Below are 21,393 nucleotides of genomic sequence, written 5' to 3' on the forward strand. Positions count from 1 at the left end.
ATCACTGGTGACTGGAATGCAAAAGTTGGAAACAAAGAAGAATCACCGGTAGTTGGAAAATTTGGCCTTCGTGACAGAAATAATGCTGGAACTTGCATGGTAGAATTTTGCAAGACCAACAACTTGTTCATTACAAACACCTTTTTTCAACAACAGAAATGGTGGCTCTACACATGGACTTCACCAAATGGAACACACAGGAATCAGATTGACTACATCTGTGGCAAGAGGCAATGGAAAAGCTCAATATCTTCAGGCAAAACCAGGCCAGGAGCTGATTGTGGAACAGACCATTAACTGCTCATATGCAAGTTCAACTTGAAGTTGAAGACAATTAAAATAAGTCCAGGAGAGCCAAAATATTATTTTGAATATATCTCTCCTGAATTTAGAGATTATCTAAAGAATAGATTTGATGCATTGAACACCAATGACTGAAAACCAGAAGAATTGTGGGAGGATATCAAGAACATTATCCATGAAAAAAGCAAGAAATTCTTACCCATAAACACCATTTATCCCTAATTCTCTTCCTAGCAAGTTGGTGTATATCCACAGCTTATTAACTGTAGCAGAAAGACTCTAAGATAGCACCCAGTTATTCCCACCTCATGGTACTCATGCCCTTGTGTAACTTTTTCCCCTTGAATGTGATCAGCACCTGGATTCACTTCTAACCAAAAGATACAGAAAAGGGAATCAGTTGTGTGACAATGTTGCATATTATAACTTGTCTTGCTAGGAAATGCTCTCCTTTGCTGGTTTGATAATGCAAAGGTCCATGTTGATAAATCTCAGGTAGAAAAGAAATGAAGTCAGCCTCAGGCCAACAGCTAGCTAGTAACTAAAGCCCTTAGTGTGACAACCTGAAGGGAAATGAATGCTGCCAACAACCAGGAGAACCAGAAATCTTCCCCCACGAGATTCTTGAGATGAGACTAGAGCCCTGACTAACACTTTGATGACAGCCTTGTGAGACCCAGAAGCAGAGGACCCAGCTAAACCCTGCTTACCTTCTGCCCCATAGATACCATTAGAGAATACACATTGTGTTGTTTTAATCCACTGAGTTTGTGGTAATATTTTTAGACAGTAACAGATAACTAATACAGAAACATGTGGCCATAGGAGTATAGCAAATAATGCAGGGAGAATTCACCAGCAACACATGCTCATCCAAAATGGCTGTTCACTTCTAACGGAGAAACTGTATCAATCATTTATCCTAGTGATGAAAAAGAAAATATTAAACATTTCATTGAATTAAGATTTGGTGCTAGACTGTCATCTTCATTCAATATATGATTGTGGGTTTATCCATTTGATCACAATGAGACTAAAGGCTCAGCATATACAGCAAGGCTCTCCAAGAACTCCTAAGGAAGAAACATTTAAATTAGTTATAATCAATGATTAGTATGAAATTTGGGTCCACTTTCTTTGGGACCTCACTGCTGCTGTTGCTTCTTGCTGTTAAGTCAGTTCTCATTCATGGTGTCCCCATGTGTGCAGACTAGAACTGCTCCACAGGGTTTTTAAGGCTGTGACCTTTCAGAAGCAGATTACCAGGCTTGCCTTCTGAGGCACCCCTGGGTGGGTTCAAGCCACCAACGTTTTGGTTATTAGTCAAGCGCTTAACCATTTGTGTCACCCAGGAACTCACATTTACTCAAATAGCTCTTAGCCAATTGAGATAATGACAACATTGTTCATTTAGAAAAAAATAAGTCAAATAGCAAAAAATATTCTGACTTGTCAGGGTTCAACATAGTTAACAAAAACAGACCTTAGTTTTTAGTTCTTTGTCTTACCATGTCACAGTAAATTTCTGAATTTATTCAAAATACTTGTAGCTATAAATCCATAGATATGATTGTTTTCTGAGGTTAATAAAATGAGATCCATTTAGGAAAATGACTGTAATACATAAAACAGTTGGTGAAAAGAACAATGCCTCAAAGACTTTGAAAAAATAATACAGTGAAACCTTTGAGGGCAGAAACTCTATGGGACTGCCTTGTTTTTCCAGGTCTAGCAAGTTTTCTGACTTTGATAGGATGCAGTCTTAATCACTTTTCTATCATTTGTTTTAATGGAAAATATTTGAGTTTTCCTTTTGTAAAAGGTTACTGCTTTACACAGGTTCCAGCTTTCTCAGGTTTTAGTATATTTAAAATCTTTAGAAGAGTAGTTATGCAATGGTTTTCTCTCATTCACTAATTAAAATGAAACAAAACACAAAGATCCTCAGTGTCTATACCACTCTTGTAGCTTTTACATGAACACAGACTAAGGGTAAATGTTTCCACAGCATTCTTTGGTCAGTGAATAAAATATTTTGTGTTTTTATTCCACAAACTGTAATTGTCATAAAAGCAAAATAGACAATCTAAGGATGTATCTAAGTAGTAAAGCTTTTGCTGCAGATGATATATGAAATAAAAATTAGAGTAATTACAATAATGGCAAGGAATAGGATATTGTATTAAAGCACTGTCCTCCTCAAAAGTTTGAGTGGTTCACATGGTACTTATTTCTATCTCTTTCAAAATGATCTGTGGATGAGAGTATGGCCTTTAGACACCCTTCAAGCCTGGAACTGAACTCACCACTGGGAGATCAACTTTCAGCCAAAAAACAGACTGGTCTATAAAGTGAATAGTAACATCAGGGAGGAATGTACTCTTCTGTACAACCATATGAGACCAAATGGTCAGCATTTGCCCAAAAACAAAGCTCAGAAGGCAGGAAGGGGCAGAAAAGAAAAATGAGCAGAAATGGGAGAAACCAAGGATGAAGTGGGAAGAGTGCTGTTATATTGAGGAGATTGCAATGTGCTGAAACAAACATATTTATAGAGAGAGAGAGAGAGAGACAGAGAGAGGGAGAGAGAATGGAAGTCTCATTTACTCTGTGAACTCTCACCCAAACTATGATAGAAACTAACTAAATAAATGAATGAAAAAGGTAATAGAAGGGGGAAAAATAATCTGTGGAGAAGATAGCTAGGTAGATATATACCCATATACATTTCCTACTTTGGCAAAAGGTAAATAAAGTAAGGAATAAGTCCTTTTAGCCATATATTAACTACCCAAAAATTTAAAACATGCCCAACATGTTTCAGGACCCCATACAAAGTGAATTCTGCTACCATATTGGAATTTGGAGGACACATTTTTTGGGTTAGATAATTTAAAATCATATTCCTAATTATAATAAATAAAATGAAACTAAAATATTAATACATATTATCTAGGACTCCCCAGAAATCTTAGCTCGAACTAAAAGGTTTATTTCCAACTTTGCCCAGATCTCCAGTATACCCTTTGGTACTTTTCTTATTTTGCTGTTGGCAGGATTTTGTGACAGTGAGGTGGTAGAGCTGTGCAACACTGAAATTGAGACCTTAGTGCAGGAAAAAATACAGCATTTTCCTTTTACAGTAAGAAGTGGGGAAATTAGTTAACACTTCTTCTACCTTACGGTGTAATTGGATTCAGAAAAAGGCTAACTTAAAGCAGGACCAAGTCTGACATATAAAATCCTCACAGGGTAACAAGAATCAGTTTGGTTTGTTCGCTGTCATTTCTCATTATAATCTTTGTCATGAGAATGGATTCATGTTGTGCCATTTTCTGTTCTTGTTACAATCTTTGTCACATGAATAAGATATCAGGATGTTAATGCGTGGCATACAGTATGCTGTGTGTGATGATATTGTACAGACTACGCTGACCTTTGCAATATTATGTATTCTGATTGGTTGTTCATTTCACTTCTTTCCTACAAGTTAATAAGGCTGTAAAAAGGAGAGAACTGAAATGGCCAGCCAGTCAAATTATAGAATATTGAAAAGGTCAGAGCTGTACAGCACAGAGGGAAAAAATTATGGAATATATGGTGCATTAAAATTCTTGTGACAATGATTATAACAAGAATGGGAAAGGATACTCATTTATGTTATTTCTATCTAGAAAACCCCAAAGGATGATATTCCCAGGACAACAATCATTTATGCATCCCCAGATTACATACATGAAAATATCTATTTCAGTGGTATTTGATTTAAAAAAAATTGGTCGAAAGTATCTTATTATTCAAAAATAAGATTCATAAGAAAATACAATTCTCATCTTTGAAACTAAGCATTGATGATAACATTTTAGTAGGTCTTTGTATTTGAAGCTGAAAGAAGAGTTCCTTATATGTAAAATATGTTGGTTTAATGAGATTTATTTATTTATTTTTCATTTCATAATTATTTCTTCAAAATCAAAACAAAAATAGTGCTGAATAAAGTAGCCCCTTTGAAGACTCTTTAGAATGTGGAAAATCCTAAAACAGCAATTGTATATTTTCTATAGTTTTGAAATATAGTTTATATATATATTAAATATATGTATTTATATATGTGTTTATATAAATATATAACATAATTATATATATATATTATCTAGTTTGAAAATTTTATATTTTCAAATGTGCATTGATCTATTACAAAACTTGTTTTTCCTTGGAAAGTTGGTGAAGGTACAAAGAATCCTACACCTGAGTCCTCAGTGGAGAGAGAAAAAAAAGAAAGAAAGAAAAATGGAGACAGAGAAATTAATATTTCAGTCAGAATATCCTGAAATTTTTTTCCTCAGGCCTTCAATAATGATTACTCATTTAAAAAATTATTTTATTATCTATTTTAAATTTTCTTATAGAACATCTGCACTAGATTTTGTGTTTCCTGTAAATTGAGCTGGTTTAAATGTTAGCTCTACAGTTTCTGTAGATGAAGCAAGTCACTTATAGAGTCAACATATTATAGCCTAAAGCTAGAGTCTAAGGACCTCATTAATAAGGGTGCCAGAAGTGATCTAATTATTTTTGGAAGCAGAGGAAAAAAAATTTGATCATTACTTTAAGTCCAGCCTGAACATGAAATAAAAATTCTCAAATCAATTTTTCTCTAATTCCAGCATCTTAAGAAATATCATCCAGCTATTTCTGGGTCCTACCTCCTGGTATTTTTCAATCAATAGGTCCAGGGTGGAACTAGGCTATGTAAATCTTTATGAAGTAACTCAAGTTGATTTTTATTTGAGCACAGGTATAGACAACCCCATTCTGCAGAGTCCAGTGCAACCCCTAGTTAAGGCCCAAATGCTCAGACCATAGCCAAATGGTGTCTGAGAGGAATCTAGCTTAAAATTCACAGTCCGTGGGTGGGAAAAGGCTAGGTGTTTAGAAGAGAAACATTTAAAAGGGATGACACCATCCACTTATACTCACAAATAGAGTCAGAGCTGAGGCTGACCAGACAGGAATGGCCACCTGTGATAGGAAATGCTTATCGGTTTAGCATTTTCTAGCTTGATTCTTGAGGCTGAACCAATGGAGCTGCATTTTCCAGCCCAGTGAAAACAAAGTCTATGCAGGGTAAAGCACAACCCTCTCAAGAGGGGGAAATCGGAGGACTTGCATTTTAAGAAACAATCTTGACTATCTAAGAGTCCAAATTGGTAAATTTCAAAAGAAAAAGGGAGAATGGAGTGAGGGGAAGAGCAGAAATCTGTGAATCCTGCTTTGGTTTTGAATCTGGAAATTTCTGAGCTTCCCTGAGGTTTGAAATGCTGTCAGTTGCCCTAGGTCTGTGAACTCAACTGTGTTAGTGAGGGTGAGAGAGCATTAGACTCAGTTGGCTGCATGGCTCTTAGAGATGTACAAGTTCTTTTTCAAACTGAACAAAATGGTTATGTAATTGCATACTTCTCATAATTATTGAGTAATTACATACTTCTTATAATTACTGAGTAATCATTGTTCTATAACTAGAACTTAATGTTACAACTAATTGTATAATTACCATGTATTAATGTTGTTATCTGGGAAACTTAGAATAAAGTGGTACTTAATATATTTCCTCCTGCCATGCCATTTTCAAAGCTACCAATAGTGTTTTACAGCTGAAATTTGCCTCAAAAACAAACACACACAATACGAGAATAGAAATCTCACCAATATTATAGTCATAGGTGTTTGTTGATCTTACATTTGCACTTGATTTGAAATTTGTAAAATCACATTTTGTGGCTTAATTTTTAGAATTTGCATTCTTCTTCTTTTCTAGTTTCCTGCTTTTTATAAGATGTGCCCCTTTATACTACTCTTAAAATTTATTAATTGAGCTTCTGCCTAGTTCTCTACAGGATAAGCTGATTTTCCTTTGAAATTTTACAACTGGACATGTGACAATCATAGCTGTTGTTTCAGCTAGAATTGAAAATGCTCCAGGGAGCTAGACATCATGGGAACTTGAGGAAGTCTTCAGATACTGATAATAAAATTATTTTTATACTATGGTTTGAAGGCACTCATATGTAATCTTATCCAGGTTTCTTGAGTGCAGAAACTATATGTCTTATTTTGGATGTATTGTCATCAAGCCATAGCAATGTGTCCTCACTGGAACTCAATAATCTCTGATTGAATCAAATTGTTAAGAGTATATAAGAGCTAATATTTCCATAATTTGAAAATATCTTTTTGATGCGAAATGAAGTTATCAAAAGCTGCTTTGTGGGTCCCAGTCTTCTTGCTAATAGGTGTTAACATGTAGCAATGCATTGTCTACTTCCACCTTAGGATCTTGAAAGCATTCATTATGCTGTGAGTATGTCTTTATTTGGTTTTACTAAAAAAGAAATAGAAATTATCTTTCTTCTTGTTTAGCCTATAAGTACCATTTATTCCCATAAGTTCCTCTCTGAATAACAACTCCTTTAGATGTGAAGTTTCTTAAGGTCAGTTCCAAGCCCAAAGTAATAAATTCTTTTATAACAATAGGGATTTTGTTTCCTAATACAGGAAACATACCTATGTATTTTGCAGCAATACATTTTCAGCTACTTCCTTCACCCCAAAACTGTTTTATATATTAAAAAAAGAAGACTAAGAAATGTGTATTTTTAAGGTCTTTATCTGCCTGATCCATGTTTCATTAAAATGATCATGTCATACTAGATATCAGCATTTTTTTTCCTATTATTAGATCTTTATTAACTTCAGAGTTTGAGGTATAACCTGCTGGGACAATAGGCTGATGGTAAAGCATGGGTTAGTGTTTTTCTCCTGAAAAAAACTTTAGACTTTTGATTAATAATGCATTTTTCTTTTGTGGGGTGAGGGAGAATGTAAGAGATATATAGTTGCTACTGACAAAGTGAAGAAAAGGCTACCTAATTCTGAAACACTTGCCATGGCACATAGCAAGAACATGCCTAGACATTTGTCTAGAGCATATCAGTTTTATGAATTACAATAAAAATAGTAGCAGCATTCCTAGCTGCTCGCTTTGAACGGTCTTGTAAATAAATGATTTCACTTAAAATTACATTGTTTGTATAATCATTCCCAGTTTGCAGATGAGAATCCCAAAGCTCAGAAACAGTAACTCAGAAAGGAGATGCCATCCAAAAATAGCAAGGAGAAGTTCAAATGCAGGACTCAAATTCACATACTTCCCCTTGCACTACACACTGCAGCTAAACTGCATCAAAATACATTATTTTTGTAAGTACTGTAGCTACTAAATAAGGAGCTCTGGTGGTGAAGTGCCTAATGCATTTTCCTGATAACCAGACGGTTGACAGTTCAAACCCACCCGCCGCTCCCTGGAAGGAAGATGGGGCAATCTAGTTCCATAAAGATTTACTGCCTCAGAAACCCAATGGGGATCTCTATGAGTCAGAATCAATTTAAAGGTAGTGAGTTTTGTTTTCATTTGATAACTACTAACTACTGTTTATTATACAATGCAAGATCATTTTCAGTATATGGTCATCTTTTAGTTTTGAAACATTTGATCAGTAAATATTATATCAGTATCCGGAGATCTTGCAATTATGCTTGTTTTTCTTCCTGAAGTCCCATATTATGTGTATTTTTAGTTGGCTTGCCAATTTTTGCAGAATTCATGTGAGGAAGTTTAGATGTACATACAATAAAATGTATTCTGGCAAAGGCAGAAGTCTATTTTAAATAAATATTGGTGTTCATAATGTTTATTTTTTCTGCATTTTAAAAGTAATTATAATACATTACCAAAATCTTACTAAAATTAAGAACTACTGAGGAAAACGAAGTCTCATGTAAATTTTTCAATCATGCATCTAACATATAAAATAATGTAAGTATTATGATACAATTTTCAGTCATAGCTCTTTCTTTTTTAACCTTAATTCCTACTTCTTTTTAATCTTAAACAGAACCCTGTGCTGTAGGACAGGGATATAAAACACTGTGATCAGGCAGCAGCAGTATTTTCATATATCTGAGCCATTCTGAAATCTGAGTGTGGGTTTGCTGAAGTTTTGGAGGGGTGGTGATGGGATACATTGAATATGATACTTTTACACAGTCAGGCAACTCTTGCATTTTTCCATGGAGCTAATGAACAGAGCTGTTGATGAGTGTGGGCACATATTACCTCCCGTCCTTAGCTGCTTTTCAGATACTCTGAACAATTCTGAGTAAAAGGGACTTTAGAAATAAAGAACTCACCTCTCAAACAAAATGAGCAGGAAAGACTCCAATTGATGGCATATGAAATATCTAACACATACTCAGTTATACTATTTATATCTAGAAGCAATTATTGGAGAAAAAAGTGTTATTTCCTGCAGCGTTCACTGTAAAGAAAATTCAAAGATAAAACGTGCCCCCAAATTAAGAATATCTCTTCAAATGATCAATTTAAATCAGCGTAAATTGCCATTTTTACTCACGATACATGCATGGCACTTGTAATATGGTTTCGTACCTTAGACTATTAGCCCAGTTTTATTCACTACAATGACTAATGAATTGGAGAATGTAGTTTTAGCCCAATAAACATTTTGCTCACAAAATAGTGAAATAAAAGTATGCAACTTGATGGGCAATCTGTAATACTTCTTCCAAACCAAACCCAATTCCACTTAATCGATTCCAACTAATATCTGTTAGTGTGGTGATTTATAGTTTCTCCTTACCAAACCAAACCAAATTCTCTGCCATAGAGTAGATTCTGACTCATAGAGACCCCCATTAGGTTTCTCAGGCAGCTAATCTTTGCAGAAGTAGATTGCCTAGTCTTCCTTCCTCAGAGTGGCTGGCTGGTTTGAACCATCAACCCTCTGGTTAGCAGTCAAATGCCTTAGGCACTACACCAACAGAGCTCATAGTTCTCCTTAGTATGTTATATTCTGAAAGCCCAGAAAATAGTCAAACAATAGCAAGAAAGGATCCTTAATAAACACTAATTTTAATAACCTCCCTTTTTTTTAATTAGCAGGTAATAACTATACCCTTTTGAATGGCACACAAATTATGCACAGCAGTGAAAAGACCAACCTTTGGGTGCTCATCGATGGACTGATTCCTTATACTAACTATACTGTACAAGTGAATGTATCAAATAGCCAAGGCAGCTTGATAAGTGATCCTATAATGATTGCAATGCCTCCAGGAGGTAAGCCTATGAAATATATTGTCTCTCTAATTTTATATAAATGCCTTAGGACTGAACCTCTAATGAACACCCTTGTTTACGGTTAGAATATTTTTGTTCTTTTTACAGCTTGGAGGCTCAATTTTATTTCTGATTATTTTTTTATTGCTATATGTTTTATCGAAACTCTTTTATCAAAATCCTTGTATTGATAATCTTTTATTGTTTTACTGAGAATACAATCATATTATATTGTTTCTCTATTAGTGTATGTTTATATACAGATATGTATAAATATCTTACATTTTGCAGGTTATGAAGATAGGAAAATGCTTTTTGAAACATCAATTAGATTCAAAAATTCATATTTCCAATTTTAGCTTTAGTTTTCAACTGCAATGGTTCTCATTCCTCATTTGTTTAAGAACTAGCTTAGATGTACATGTAAGCTTTCTCACTTGGCAAAAAGGGCAGTGGGCAGATGATACATAAAATAACCAAATTGTATTCACATTAGAAAAACAGCCTTAAATTACATGTATTCATGATTAGAGTTCAACAATAAAACAAAACAAAACAAGAAAACAAACTCACTGTCGTGGAGTCAGATCTGACACATAGCAACCCCTCCTTGGGTTTCTGAGACATTATCTCTATGGAAGTAGATTGCCCAACCTTCCCTCCAAGGAACGGCTGGTGGATTTGAACCTCCAGCCTTCTGGTTAGCAGTCACATGCCTTAGGCACTATGCCACCAGAGCTCCTATTTCAACAATAGCACTGTTATATGTGAAATCTGATACAGTCTGGTTATTTTTTCTTTTAAGTATTTCTATGAAGAAAATGGGGAGTTCCGGTAGTGTAGTGCCTAAGGTACTTGACTGCTAACCAGAAGGCTGGTGGTTCAAATCCACTAGCCACTCCTTGGAAGGAAGATGGGACAATCTACTTCCGTAGTGATACTGCCTCGGAAACCCAAGGAGGGGTCACTATGAGTCAGGTCCAACTCCACAGCACATAACAACAACAGCATGAAGAAAATGACAATGGATTCAAATTACTATTATTTTGATATGCAGTCAACCACCCCCTTGTTTAATTATTTGTGGGAAGTAATTACTATAGAGAAAATTCCTTCTCAGGTTGATGAGGCCCTTGAATACAAAGCATGCCTTAAATAATAAGAGCCTGATTCTCCATTGAGTGTTTAGGAATGTATGTTGTCTGAAATACTGGAGGAGGTGTTTGCCCTGTGTCCCAGATTCTGTAACCAGGGAGTTTTGGACTAAGGAGAATGTCACCATTGTTCACAGCAGTCTGCAGAGCCTCCAGGCACAAAGAATTTAAGTGCAACACTAGAGGAAAATAAGGGTTACTGTTCAGTTTATAGGGAACGTTACCCCCCACTCAGAAAATATTTGCTATTGATAATATTATAAAATCAATTCACTGTTATCTACTTTTATGACATTATGAGAATTAATGAATCGATGGTTGCTGAAACACTTGAAACCCTAATAGCAGGAGTCACAATGTTTAAGAAAAGAATGCTTGAATGAGACTTTGGAGCTGATTAACTCAGGTAGTATCATATATCATGAACCAATAAAAAAAAATGGAATTGAATTTAGTAAGTACTTTAAAATTGAGATAAACAACAAAAAAAACTCAAAATTTTGAGTATTTATATCTTCATTTTCACTCTAGTCCAAATGCTGAATGCTAGAAAGGATAGACAATTTTGATGACTCTAAATGTTTGTATATACTACTCTATGCTCACATTCAGAAACCGAACAGTATTTAGTACTTTAACAGACATTTTAAGCTACAGAGTAATACTCTCTTAATAGATACATGAAATATTCTATGAATTATATAATAATTTTATGACATTTATACTGAAGTAAATGGTTTGTGATTTGCATAGAATCCATAAAAGAGAACCAATTTAATCATTGCACACATGTTTAAGAAAGTATGTTTGAATAATTTGTATACATATATACAGAGTATATATGTATTTTTATATAAATACATATATGTGCTTATATATATATGTGTGTGTGTATATATATATACATATATATGGTGGTGCAGTGCCTAAGTCACTGGACTACTAACCAGAAGGTTAGTGGTTCAAACCCACCAGCCACTCTACAGAAGGAAGATGGGGCAATTTTCGCCGTAAAGATGTATATATATATATATATATGTGTGTGTGTGTAGAAATATATATATATGTAGAAAGAGAGAGTAGTGGTGTTGAAGAAGAATGCTCAAAGTACCATGGACTGCTAAAAGAACTAAACAAATCCATCCGGGAAAAATGCAGCCAGCATGCTCCTTGGAAGCAAGAATGGCCACACTTCATCTCACTTACTTTGTCATGTTGTAAGAAGGGGCCATTCCCTAGAGAAGGATATCATGCTCGGTAAAGTGGAGGGTCAACAAAAGAGGGGAAAGCCCTGAACGAGATGGATTGACACAGTGACTACAATGAAGGACTCAGGTATAGTAAGGATCATGCAGCTGGCACAGGACCATACAGTGTTTCATTCTGCTGTGCATAGGATTGCTGTGAGTTGGAGATGATTCAACGGCACCTAACAACAACGAGAGAGAGAGAGAGAGAGAGAGAGAGAGAGAGAGAGAGTTAATTAGTTGGTTCCTGGGAGGTGCAAATTGTTAACATGCTCAGCTGCTAACTGAAAGTTTATAAGATTGGTGGTTTGAGTCTACCCGGCAGTGCCTCAGAAGAAAGGTCGGGTGATCTACTGAAAAATCAGCCATCAAAAACCTGTGGAGCTCTCCATTCTATTGTGACACACATGTGATTGCTGTGAGTCAGAATGTGCTCCTTGCCAACTGGTTAGATTTGGATACATAGGTAGGTAGGTAGGTAGGTAGGTAGATAGATACCAATAGACACACAGACACAGTTCAAAAGCAGTGAATTCCTATGGCTAAATCAATATATACTGTGAATATGTCTGTTAATAGAAAGATTAATATTATGCAAATAGAAAGAAGCTAAAATCTTATCTGATTTATATCAGAACTGAAGTAAGCTGCTAACTGAGGCTTTCTTCATCTGCACTATGTGAACTTATCCATGTCATTATCATATGGCTACTCAGGCCCACACCCTCTGGAGCCAATGCACTCATTCACTTTATGTGCTCTGAAATCTAGAGTTTGGGAGATAGCACTTTACCAAAAGAGGGAGCAAAATGTCTTTAAAAAGAGACAGTGATTTGCTCAAGTTTATTACAGCCATTAGGACATGCTTTCTTTCATCATTAGATTGTTGTTGATTACAATTAGGAAACTTATAGCTTTGAAATTATCTTTTTTATGACCTTGTGGTAGTTTAAAGGTGATACCTCATTGATTAAATAGGTTTTAGTTCATGCTTCCTTTTACTTAATGAACTGAAAACATATTATACTGATTTACACATAAAATCATGCTGAAAAGCATGTGGCATTCACTAGAATATGTGTGTTTAAGTAGAATTAAATTAGTATTGAGAGTTATTAAAGAAATCTTCCATGCCTTTATCCAGTGAACTGTGTTCCATACTAAGATGAATAATAAATGAACCAATGTACAGAAGCAACCTAACTTATGGGCAGACAAGGTTCTATATGCTATTTACTTTTCCATGATATTTGGTTGGTATCATTATTGCCATTGCCTTGATTTCAATATTAGTCACTTTTATAATGATATTGAATTCTTACTAATACTGTTCAATGCTGGATTATGCCAGTTTTCTGGTGATAATACCTCTAACTGTGTTGTCTTCTCCGTACAATTTAAGAACATGATAATAAGGTTTGGGTAAAGCAGAAATATTAATTTTATTTTATTTTTTTCCTTTATCAAATGTTTGCCATCAACTGTGGCTTGGGAATCGCCCTTCACTCCTTTGATCTGGCCAAATCCCACTCAGTTTTTAAGTTTCAACTTAGAAATCATCCATCAGAAAGTCATGTCTTACCAGAGATAGGACACTTCTGTATCCAAGAGTACATCACATTATACTGAAATTGCCTGTCTAATCTGTCACTATCACTGGTTATAAGATCCTCCAAAGTAAAATCTATTCTGTATTCACATTTTTATTTTTGGTTCTTAGACACCACCTGACACAGGGTTACTGCTGTTGGATACCATGGAGTCAATTTCAAATCATAGTGATGCCATGTGATGGAGTAGAACTGCTCCATAAGGTTTTCTAGGCTGTAATCTTTAAGCAAAGAGATCACTAGATCTTTCTCCTGTGAGGCTGCTGGGTAGTTTGGAACTGCTGACCTTAGCAACCAAGAACCTAACCATTTGTGCCACTAGTGGTCCTCCTGACACAGGGTGTTGTTGTTGTTAGGTGCTAAGGAGTCATAAGGACCCTACGCACAGCAAAACAAAACACCGCCTGGTCCTGTGCCAGCTCCATGATTCTTGCTATACTTAAGCCCATCACTCCTGCCACCGTGTCAGTCCATCTTGTTGAGGACCTTCCCCTCTTTCATCAACCCTCCACCTTACCAAGCATGACATCCTTTTTCAGAGAATGATCCCTTCTGACAACATCACCAAAGCAGGTGAGATGAAATCTGGCCATTTTCACCTCCAAGGAGCATTCCAGCTATACTTCCTCCAGGACAGATTTTTCAATTCTTTTAGCAGTCCACGGTACTATCAGCATTCTTCACTAACACCACAGCTCAAAGCATCAATTCTTCTTTGGTCTTCCTCATTCACCATGCAACTCTCACATGCATATGAAGGGACTGAAAATACCATGGCTTGTGTCAGGTGCACCTTAGTCCTCAAGGAGACATCTTTGCTCCTCAGCACTTGAAAGAGGTCCTTTACAGCTGATTTGTCCAGTGCTATACATTGTCTGATGTCCTGACTGCTGTTTCCATTTGCATTGATTGTAGAACCAAGCAATGTGAAGTCTTTGGCAACTTCAATCTTTTTTCCATTTATCATGATGCTCCTTATAGGTCCAGTTGTGAGGATTTTTCTTTTCTTTATATTGAGATGTAATCCATACTGCAGACTGTGTTCTTCAGTCTCCATCAGTAAATGCTTCAAGTCATCCTCACTTTCAGCAAGCAAAGTTGTGTCCTCAGTGTATCACAGGTTATTAATGAGTCTTCCTCCAATCGTGATGCCCTGTTCTTCTTCATATAGTCCAGCTTCTCAGATTATTTGATCAGCATACAGATAGAATAAGTATGGTAAAAGGATACAACCCTGATACATTCCCTTCTTGATATTAAACCATGCAGTGTTCCCCGTTTCTGTTCGAACAACAGCCTCCTGTCTATATAAAGTTTCCTCCTGAGTACAATTAAGTGTTCTGGAATTCCCAATTTTCTCAATGTTATCCACAATTTGTTATGATCCACAAAATCAAATGCTTTTGCATAGTCAATAAAACAAGTAAACGTCTTTCTGGTATTCTTTGTTTGGGCCAAGATCCATCTGACATCAGCAATGATATCCCTTGTTCCTCATCCTCTTCTGAATCCAGCTTGCACCTCTGTAAATTCTCTGACAATATACTGCTGCAACTATTTTTGAATTATCTTCAGTAAGATTTTACTTGCATGCGATATTAAAGATATTATTCAATAATTTCGACATTCTGTGTGGAATCATCTTTCTTTGGAATGGGCACAAATATGGATCTCTTCCAGTCAGTTGGCCAGGTAGCTGTCTTCCAAATCTTTTGGCATAGCCAAGTGAGTGCCTCCAGTGGGGCATCTGTTTGTTGAAACATCTCAATGGGTATTCCATCAATTCCTGGAGCCTTGTTCTTCATCAATTCCTTCAGTGCAGCTTTGACTTTTCTTCCTTCAATACCATTGGTTCTTGATCATATGCCACCTCCTGAAATGGATAAAGATTGACCAGTTCTTTTTGGTACAATGACCCTGTGTATTCCTTCCATCTTCTTTTGATGCTTCCTGCATCATTCACATTCCTGACACAGGGTAGGTATGTAATATAACTTGGGTGAATTAATCAGTCAAGACACCATGGTTTTAAATTGTAAGCTCATTATTACTCAGGCCTGCCCTCACCCTATTCTCTATCTTATACTGTAGCCAGCTGGGGAAGAGTGTACCTTCTCTGAACACTATTCACTGTAGGAATACTAAGGCCATGCACATGCAATAGAGGGCCCAGACTATAAGGAGTTTAGCAAGTGTTGGAGGTCAGCAATCATCTCAGTTTGCACCAACTCATCACTCTGATTCCTGTCATATTGGTAACTTTTCTTAGGATAGGATGACTGACCTTACTTTACATGAGAATTTGGAAAGGGGAATTAAGGGAGCATGATAAAAAGAATTTTACCCTGATGCATCACATCTTACTTGATAGCTAGGAACATCATATGTACTAGTTCTTATATTTAGTTGTAGTTGCCAAAGTAGGTATCTTTGTTGCCAAAGTAGATTCTAAAGTAACTGTCTATTTTTCTGATGAGAAAAAAAAAAAATTAAAAATATGATAAACCCAAGTTATTTTGGAGATAGGAATGAAGACAAGATTATATACCAATTGCTCAATATATAAATAGGTAATGGCAAATCCCAAATAGCACACATTTTAAATTGTAAAGATATTATTTGGTCAACTGGAGGAGTTTGGGTTTTTATTGGCTTCTGTTTTGTTTTGTTCAGATTTTATAGTGCATTTGTATTTGCATCTCTGCAGTCAGGTTTTTTGTTTTTTTTTTTTTTTTGTAGTTCTATAATTACTATATTTTTAGTTTGTTTGTAATAACAGATCACTCACATCTAGCACTAAGATAGTTTTAGAAATGAAGAATATATTTAATCTGAGCTCTTGAATAGCATTATACTGCAGGTTCAAGAGTTCTAGGAAAAGAATTAAAAAAATAAAAATGAAATCCAAATGTTAATCCATAAATATGAAACTTTCCTATGACCTCTAGCCTTTCAAGGTCTAGAGTTACTAATGGGGTTAGGATTTCAACTCTTAATGGGGCTCGGTGCATTAGTGTTTTGTATGCATGGAATTCAGCATTCAGTTTAATAAGTGGTTGACATTGGTGATGTCCCTTAATTTGCTTAAATCTAATTGGCTCTTTTATCAGTCAAACCTGTATGGATTGGCAATTGATCAGAAAGGGTCAGCCATGACTCTGCATGTAGTTAAATGATAGAACCACCAGTTAAAGCCACAGCTGCATGATAATAAGCAAAGGAAGAAGAACAAATGCGCTTAGAGCAGGAAGGCAAAGGAGCTTAGAAGTTTTGCAGGATCTTCAAGTTCAGAACAAAGGCATTATAGAGTATATAAATTTTAAATACACTGCATTTTGCCTCCAGACTTAAAGCTTTTTTTCCAGATGAACTGAAATCTTGTCTGAAACTGTCTTTGTTACATCAAAGAACTACTCAGAAAGCTAAAAGAGACAGAAGAAGCTTAAAAGGGCATAGTTTAAAATGATTAGTGACAAATGCCATACTGACGAGCTGGAAACAGAGTTTTTATGAAAGTTTTATATTTTTCCAAAAGGAATAATTTTATTCTATTTATCTTTTTCTGAACTGCTTAATTTTAGCAGTGAAAATGACTCAAAGACACCTTAGTTTGTGAACTTAATCCAATTCTCCTATGACAGTAAATAATTTGTCACTTAACATTCAAATTATAATCTACACATTTTAAAAAAAAATACTCATTTTGAAGAAATTGTTTTCTTTCCAAAGGTGTGAGATATAGATATAGATATAGATATGGATATAGATAAAGATATAGATATAGATATAGATATAGATATAGATATATGGAAGGAAGGAAGACTGGGCAATCTACTTTCATAGAGATACTGCCTTGGAAACCCAAGGATGCGTCACTAAGGATTGGAATTGCCTTGGTGACAGTAATACACACGTATGCCAAAAGAAGCACAATGCACAATGGCAGTGAATGGTTTTCAAGTGGTCTTTTTAACTATCTCTCACTCCCCTTAAACCCTTCACTACCTAAGACATATGTGGAGGTTGTTGTTTTTGTTATGTGTCATCAAGTTGTCTTGGCCTCATAGCGACCCCTCCTTAGATTTCCAAGGCAGTATCTCTGTGGAAGTAGATTGCCCAATCTTCTTTCCTAATATTTGGAAGAAAAGGAGGTCATTTGGAATTTAAACTTAGGTACATTGTAAAAGCATGGACTTTGGAGTCTTGCAAGCCTGGATTTGAATCTGAAGAAGGATCAAATGTGGGTCCCTGCCCTGTGCGCAATCAGGCCAAAATACTTTACATACCGAGTGATTAAGAGGAGAGAAAATTATTTATTACAAAGAGGCATTGCAAGGAGACATAGGCCAGTACCCAAATCTGACTCCCCATATGGAGGTTGGGATACAGTTTTGTAAGCTTCAGGAGAGGGGGTTATACAGAGTCATAAAAACTTCAGAAATTTGGGCATGAATTAACTGAGGATTGGCTGACGCTTCCTTCTCCTCAGTTTAAAGGGACAGTCAATTTTTAATGCAGTGCACTTGGGCACTGGATGAGTCAAATTGGCTTCCTGATATCAGCTGATTGGAATTTGGGCAGAGGGGAGAATGTCAGCTCCCAGCAACTTTGTTCCTGTTGTCTCACTGCACATGTCCATGGGCCAAAGTTAATTTTCAAGTTGTTTCCTGAAGCACATATTAACATACTTATCACCTGTTTCTGGGGGATAACATGGAGAGGATGTGTGAACTGACCTTTCATTCCATTTAGTTCCTAAGGAACTGAGTTATGTTTACTGATCTTCCTCCAACCAAGGTAACAGACAGGATGCAGACTGAGCTTTGATTCATGAGGTATGGTGTCCACCTATCTGTCTTAACCAGGGTGGGGGTGATAGATGAGCTTTCATTCTACTCAGTTCTTAAGGAATTGAGTTATCTTATTTACTTATCTGCCTCCAACTGAGGATGCAGGCTGAACTTTGATTCCACTCAGCTTCAAATCTACTTTCATTCACTGGCAGAGTGACTATGAGCAAATCCCAAACTATATCTAAGCCTCAATTTATTCATCCATAAAACAGTCTTGAGAATAAGTCTTACCCAACAGAATTTTTTCGAGGATTAACCAACAAAATACATGCAACATGCTTAGCACAGTGAGTCATTTAGTCCTTCCTAACTTCCTAACTTCTTTGTCCTATTTCCCTACTAAGACCCTTTTTTTTTTTTTTGGTCACTGCACACTGAAAAATGTCCTAACCAAAAGGATGAGTGAAAACCAGGTGAAAGAGAATAGAATATTTTTTACCCTGCTACGTCTCTATCCCTTTGTACACCTACCTGTTGTTGTTGTTGTATGCCGTCAAGTCGGCCCCGACTCATAGTGACCCCTCCTTGGGTTTCCAAGGCAGTATCACTACGGAAGTAGGATTGCCCAACCTTCCTTCCGAGGAGTGACTGGTGGGTTTGAACCTCCAGCCTTCTGGTTAGCAGTCAAGTGCCTTAGGCACTATGCTACCAGAGCTCCTACCTGTTAGAGTGTTAGAAATCCTGCTTTGGGGTGGTTGGGTTGTGTATTGGATAACAAAGTAGGCAGGAAGGATAAGAAGTGATTTTTTCCTTTGCAATAGATTTAGCATCCTCTTGCATGACTTCTGGATCATAATTTACTAATTATTTTGCATTAAAATCTCATTGGTGATCTTGTGATTCCAGTAGGTGTGAAAACCAAACTCAAACCAAACCCACTGCCATCGAATTGATTGTGACTCATAGCAACCCTACAGGGCAGAGTAGAACTGCCTCATAGGGTTTCTAAGGCTGTAAATCTTTATGGAAGCAGATAGCCTCATCTTTCTCCTATGGGTCAAATTGCTGATCTTTTGGTTGGCACCCTTTTCTGATTACCTAGTGCCACTCTGACAGGATTATACCACAAATGGGATATCTTGAACAAACAGGAGTTTATTCTCTTACAGTTCAGGAGGCTAGAAGTCTAAGTTAAAAGTGCCAGGCTCTAGGGGCTGTGTGAAAGCCCCTCGACCTTGTACTTCAGCTCTGCCTCTTGCTCCCAGCTCACTGAGCTAGAGGCATCTCTTCACTGAGGCAACTAGTAGCTGCTGAGGCTAACAAGCCCAAGGTTGACAATACGGTCCTGCTGTTACCCAACCACACGGCAGGCCATTCATTCAAGTCCATTGAAAGTCCCAAGGTTGACAGAGCATGGCAGGCTGCTGAACAATGATACAGCTACACACAGGGTTCAAATGTACCATGAGCTAGAGACCATTCTCCAAGGTTTCTCCTTATATACAGGAAGTGGACCACATCCCTCAGGCAGCTAATCAGCTGGTCACAGTAGATTCCACCATGGAATTGATTACCAGTCTCATTGTGGGGAATACTACATCCAGGCCCAGCCAAGCTGACACATAAACTTAACCACCACACACCCCAATGCTCCTTAATAAAACTTTCTTCTATATCCCTGATGAACCACTGATTTTAAATATAGTTTTCATAATTATTTCTGTTGATTTTCATTAACTGAATTTTTTCTACATGCTTTCATAACTTCTTAATGTTAGCCAGAAGAGAAATTTTAAATTCTACACTAAATATGTTTTTTTTTACCTTATCATAATTCTCCTAAAATATCTATTTTAAAAAGTTAAATCTTTGAATTGAAACTTTATTTCATTTTTTATGAGTAGGGAAATCTTAGTAGTTATCTCAGAGAACAAGCTTCTGAGTAACTAAATTAAATGTTGGCTTTTTAAAAATGAAACAATAGTAACAACTCTAAAATAATATGTAAGAGGCTCTCTGTTGACACAGTGGCTAAAGTATTTGGCTGCTAACCAAAAAGTCAGTGTTTCAAACCCACCAGCCACTTTGTGGGAGAAAGAGGAGGTGGTCTGCTTCCCAAAAGATTTACAGTCTTGGAAACCCTATGAGGGCAGTTCTACTCTGTCCTATAGGGTTGTTGAGTCAGAATCGATTTGTTGGCACTGGGTTTTTGCTTAAAATAATATGTTAACCATTGTTGATTGAACTATTAAATTTTGTTTAGATTTTAGGAGACTATAATGTGCTTTCATTTGCCTATTGCTATACAATAAACTACCCCAAAACTTAGTAACTTAGAACAACTAATCCTTATCATTTCTCATGATTCTGCCAAGGTGGCTCTTCTGGTCTCACCCAGGCTTAATAATACTGCTGCACTCAGCTGGATGAACAGTTGGAATAGCTGGGCATCTCTATTCATGTGATCTTTCAAGCTTAAGGACACTAGACCAGGCTTCTTCACACCATGGTTGACTCAGAGCTCGAAGAGTCAGGCCCCAATGTGCAAGCCCTTGTGAAATAGCTACTTGCCTTGAGCTTGCCAAAACAATTTTTTTTTATTATTATTATTATTGTGATTTGGGTGAAGATTTACAGAGCAAATTCACTTTCCATACAGCAGTTTACAGATACTTTGCCTCATGACATTGACCACCATTTACCACAATGCAACAGCTCCCCTCCCACTTTCTCCCCATAGTTACCTCTTCCCAGTGTCCATCCCTCCATGGACTCATGCCCCCTGAGCTGTCTCCCTGTGCATAGGCAGCCCTTCTTTCTCAATGATTGTTCTCTCCAAGGAGTGTATCTTTCTCAGGTAAATGTTCAACTCATATGCCTGTTTTCTGTTTGGCTGGAAACCACAAGTGTGGGTTCAATTCCAGACCTGAAGGGCAGCTAGGGGCCATAGTCTCAGTGGTTCCACCAGGTTCTATCAGACCAGCAAACCTTGTCTCCGCCACCCCCCCTTTTTTTTTCTTTTTTTTTCCAAATGATTTTGAGTTTTGTTCCACATTGTTCTCCCTCTCTATCAAGAATCTCCTACAT

General features: G+C 36.6%; 1 protein-coding gene across 1 annotated transcript in view; it reads left to right on the forward strand.

Annotated features, from left to right (window-relative positions):
* Positions 1 to 21,393, forward strand: part of USH2A (usherin) — a 1,482,371-nt gene that overhangs the window by 897,125 nt on the left and 563,853 nt on the right. Inside the window, exon 37 of the mRNA XM_007952540.1 lies at positions 9,323 to 9,502. Coding sequence (XP_007950731.1) covers positions 9,323 to 9,502 — 180 coding nt within the window. The remainder of the gene's footprint in view (positions 1 to 9,322; positions 9,503 to 21,393) is intronic.

This window comes from Orycteropus afer, unplaced genomic scaffold (genome assembly GCF_000298275.1).
Source record: "Orycteropus afer afer isolate SDZICR_OR568_19922 unplaced genomic scaffold, OryAfe1.0 scaffold00013, whole genome shotgun sequence".
NCBI lineage: Eukaryota > Metazoa > Chordata > Mammalia > Tubulidentata > Orycteropodidae > Orycteropus > Orycteropus afer.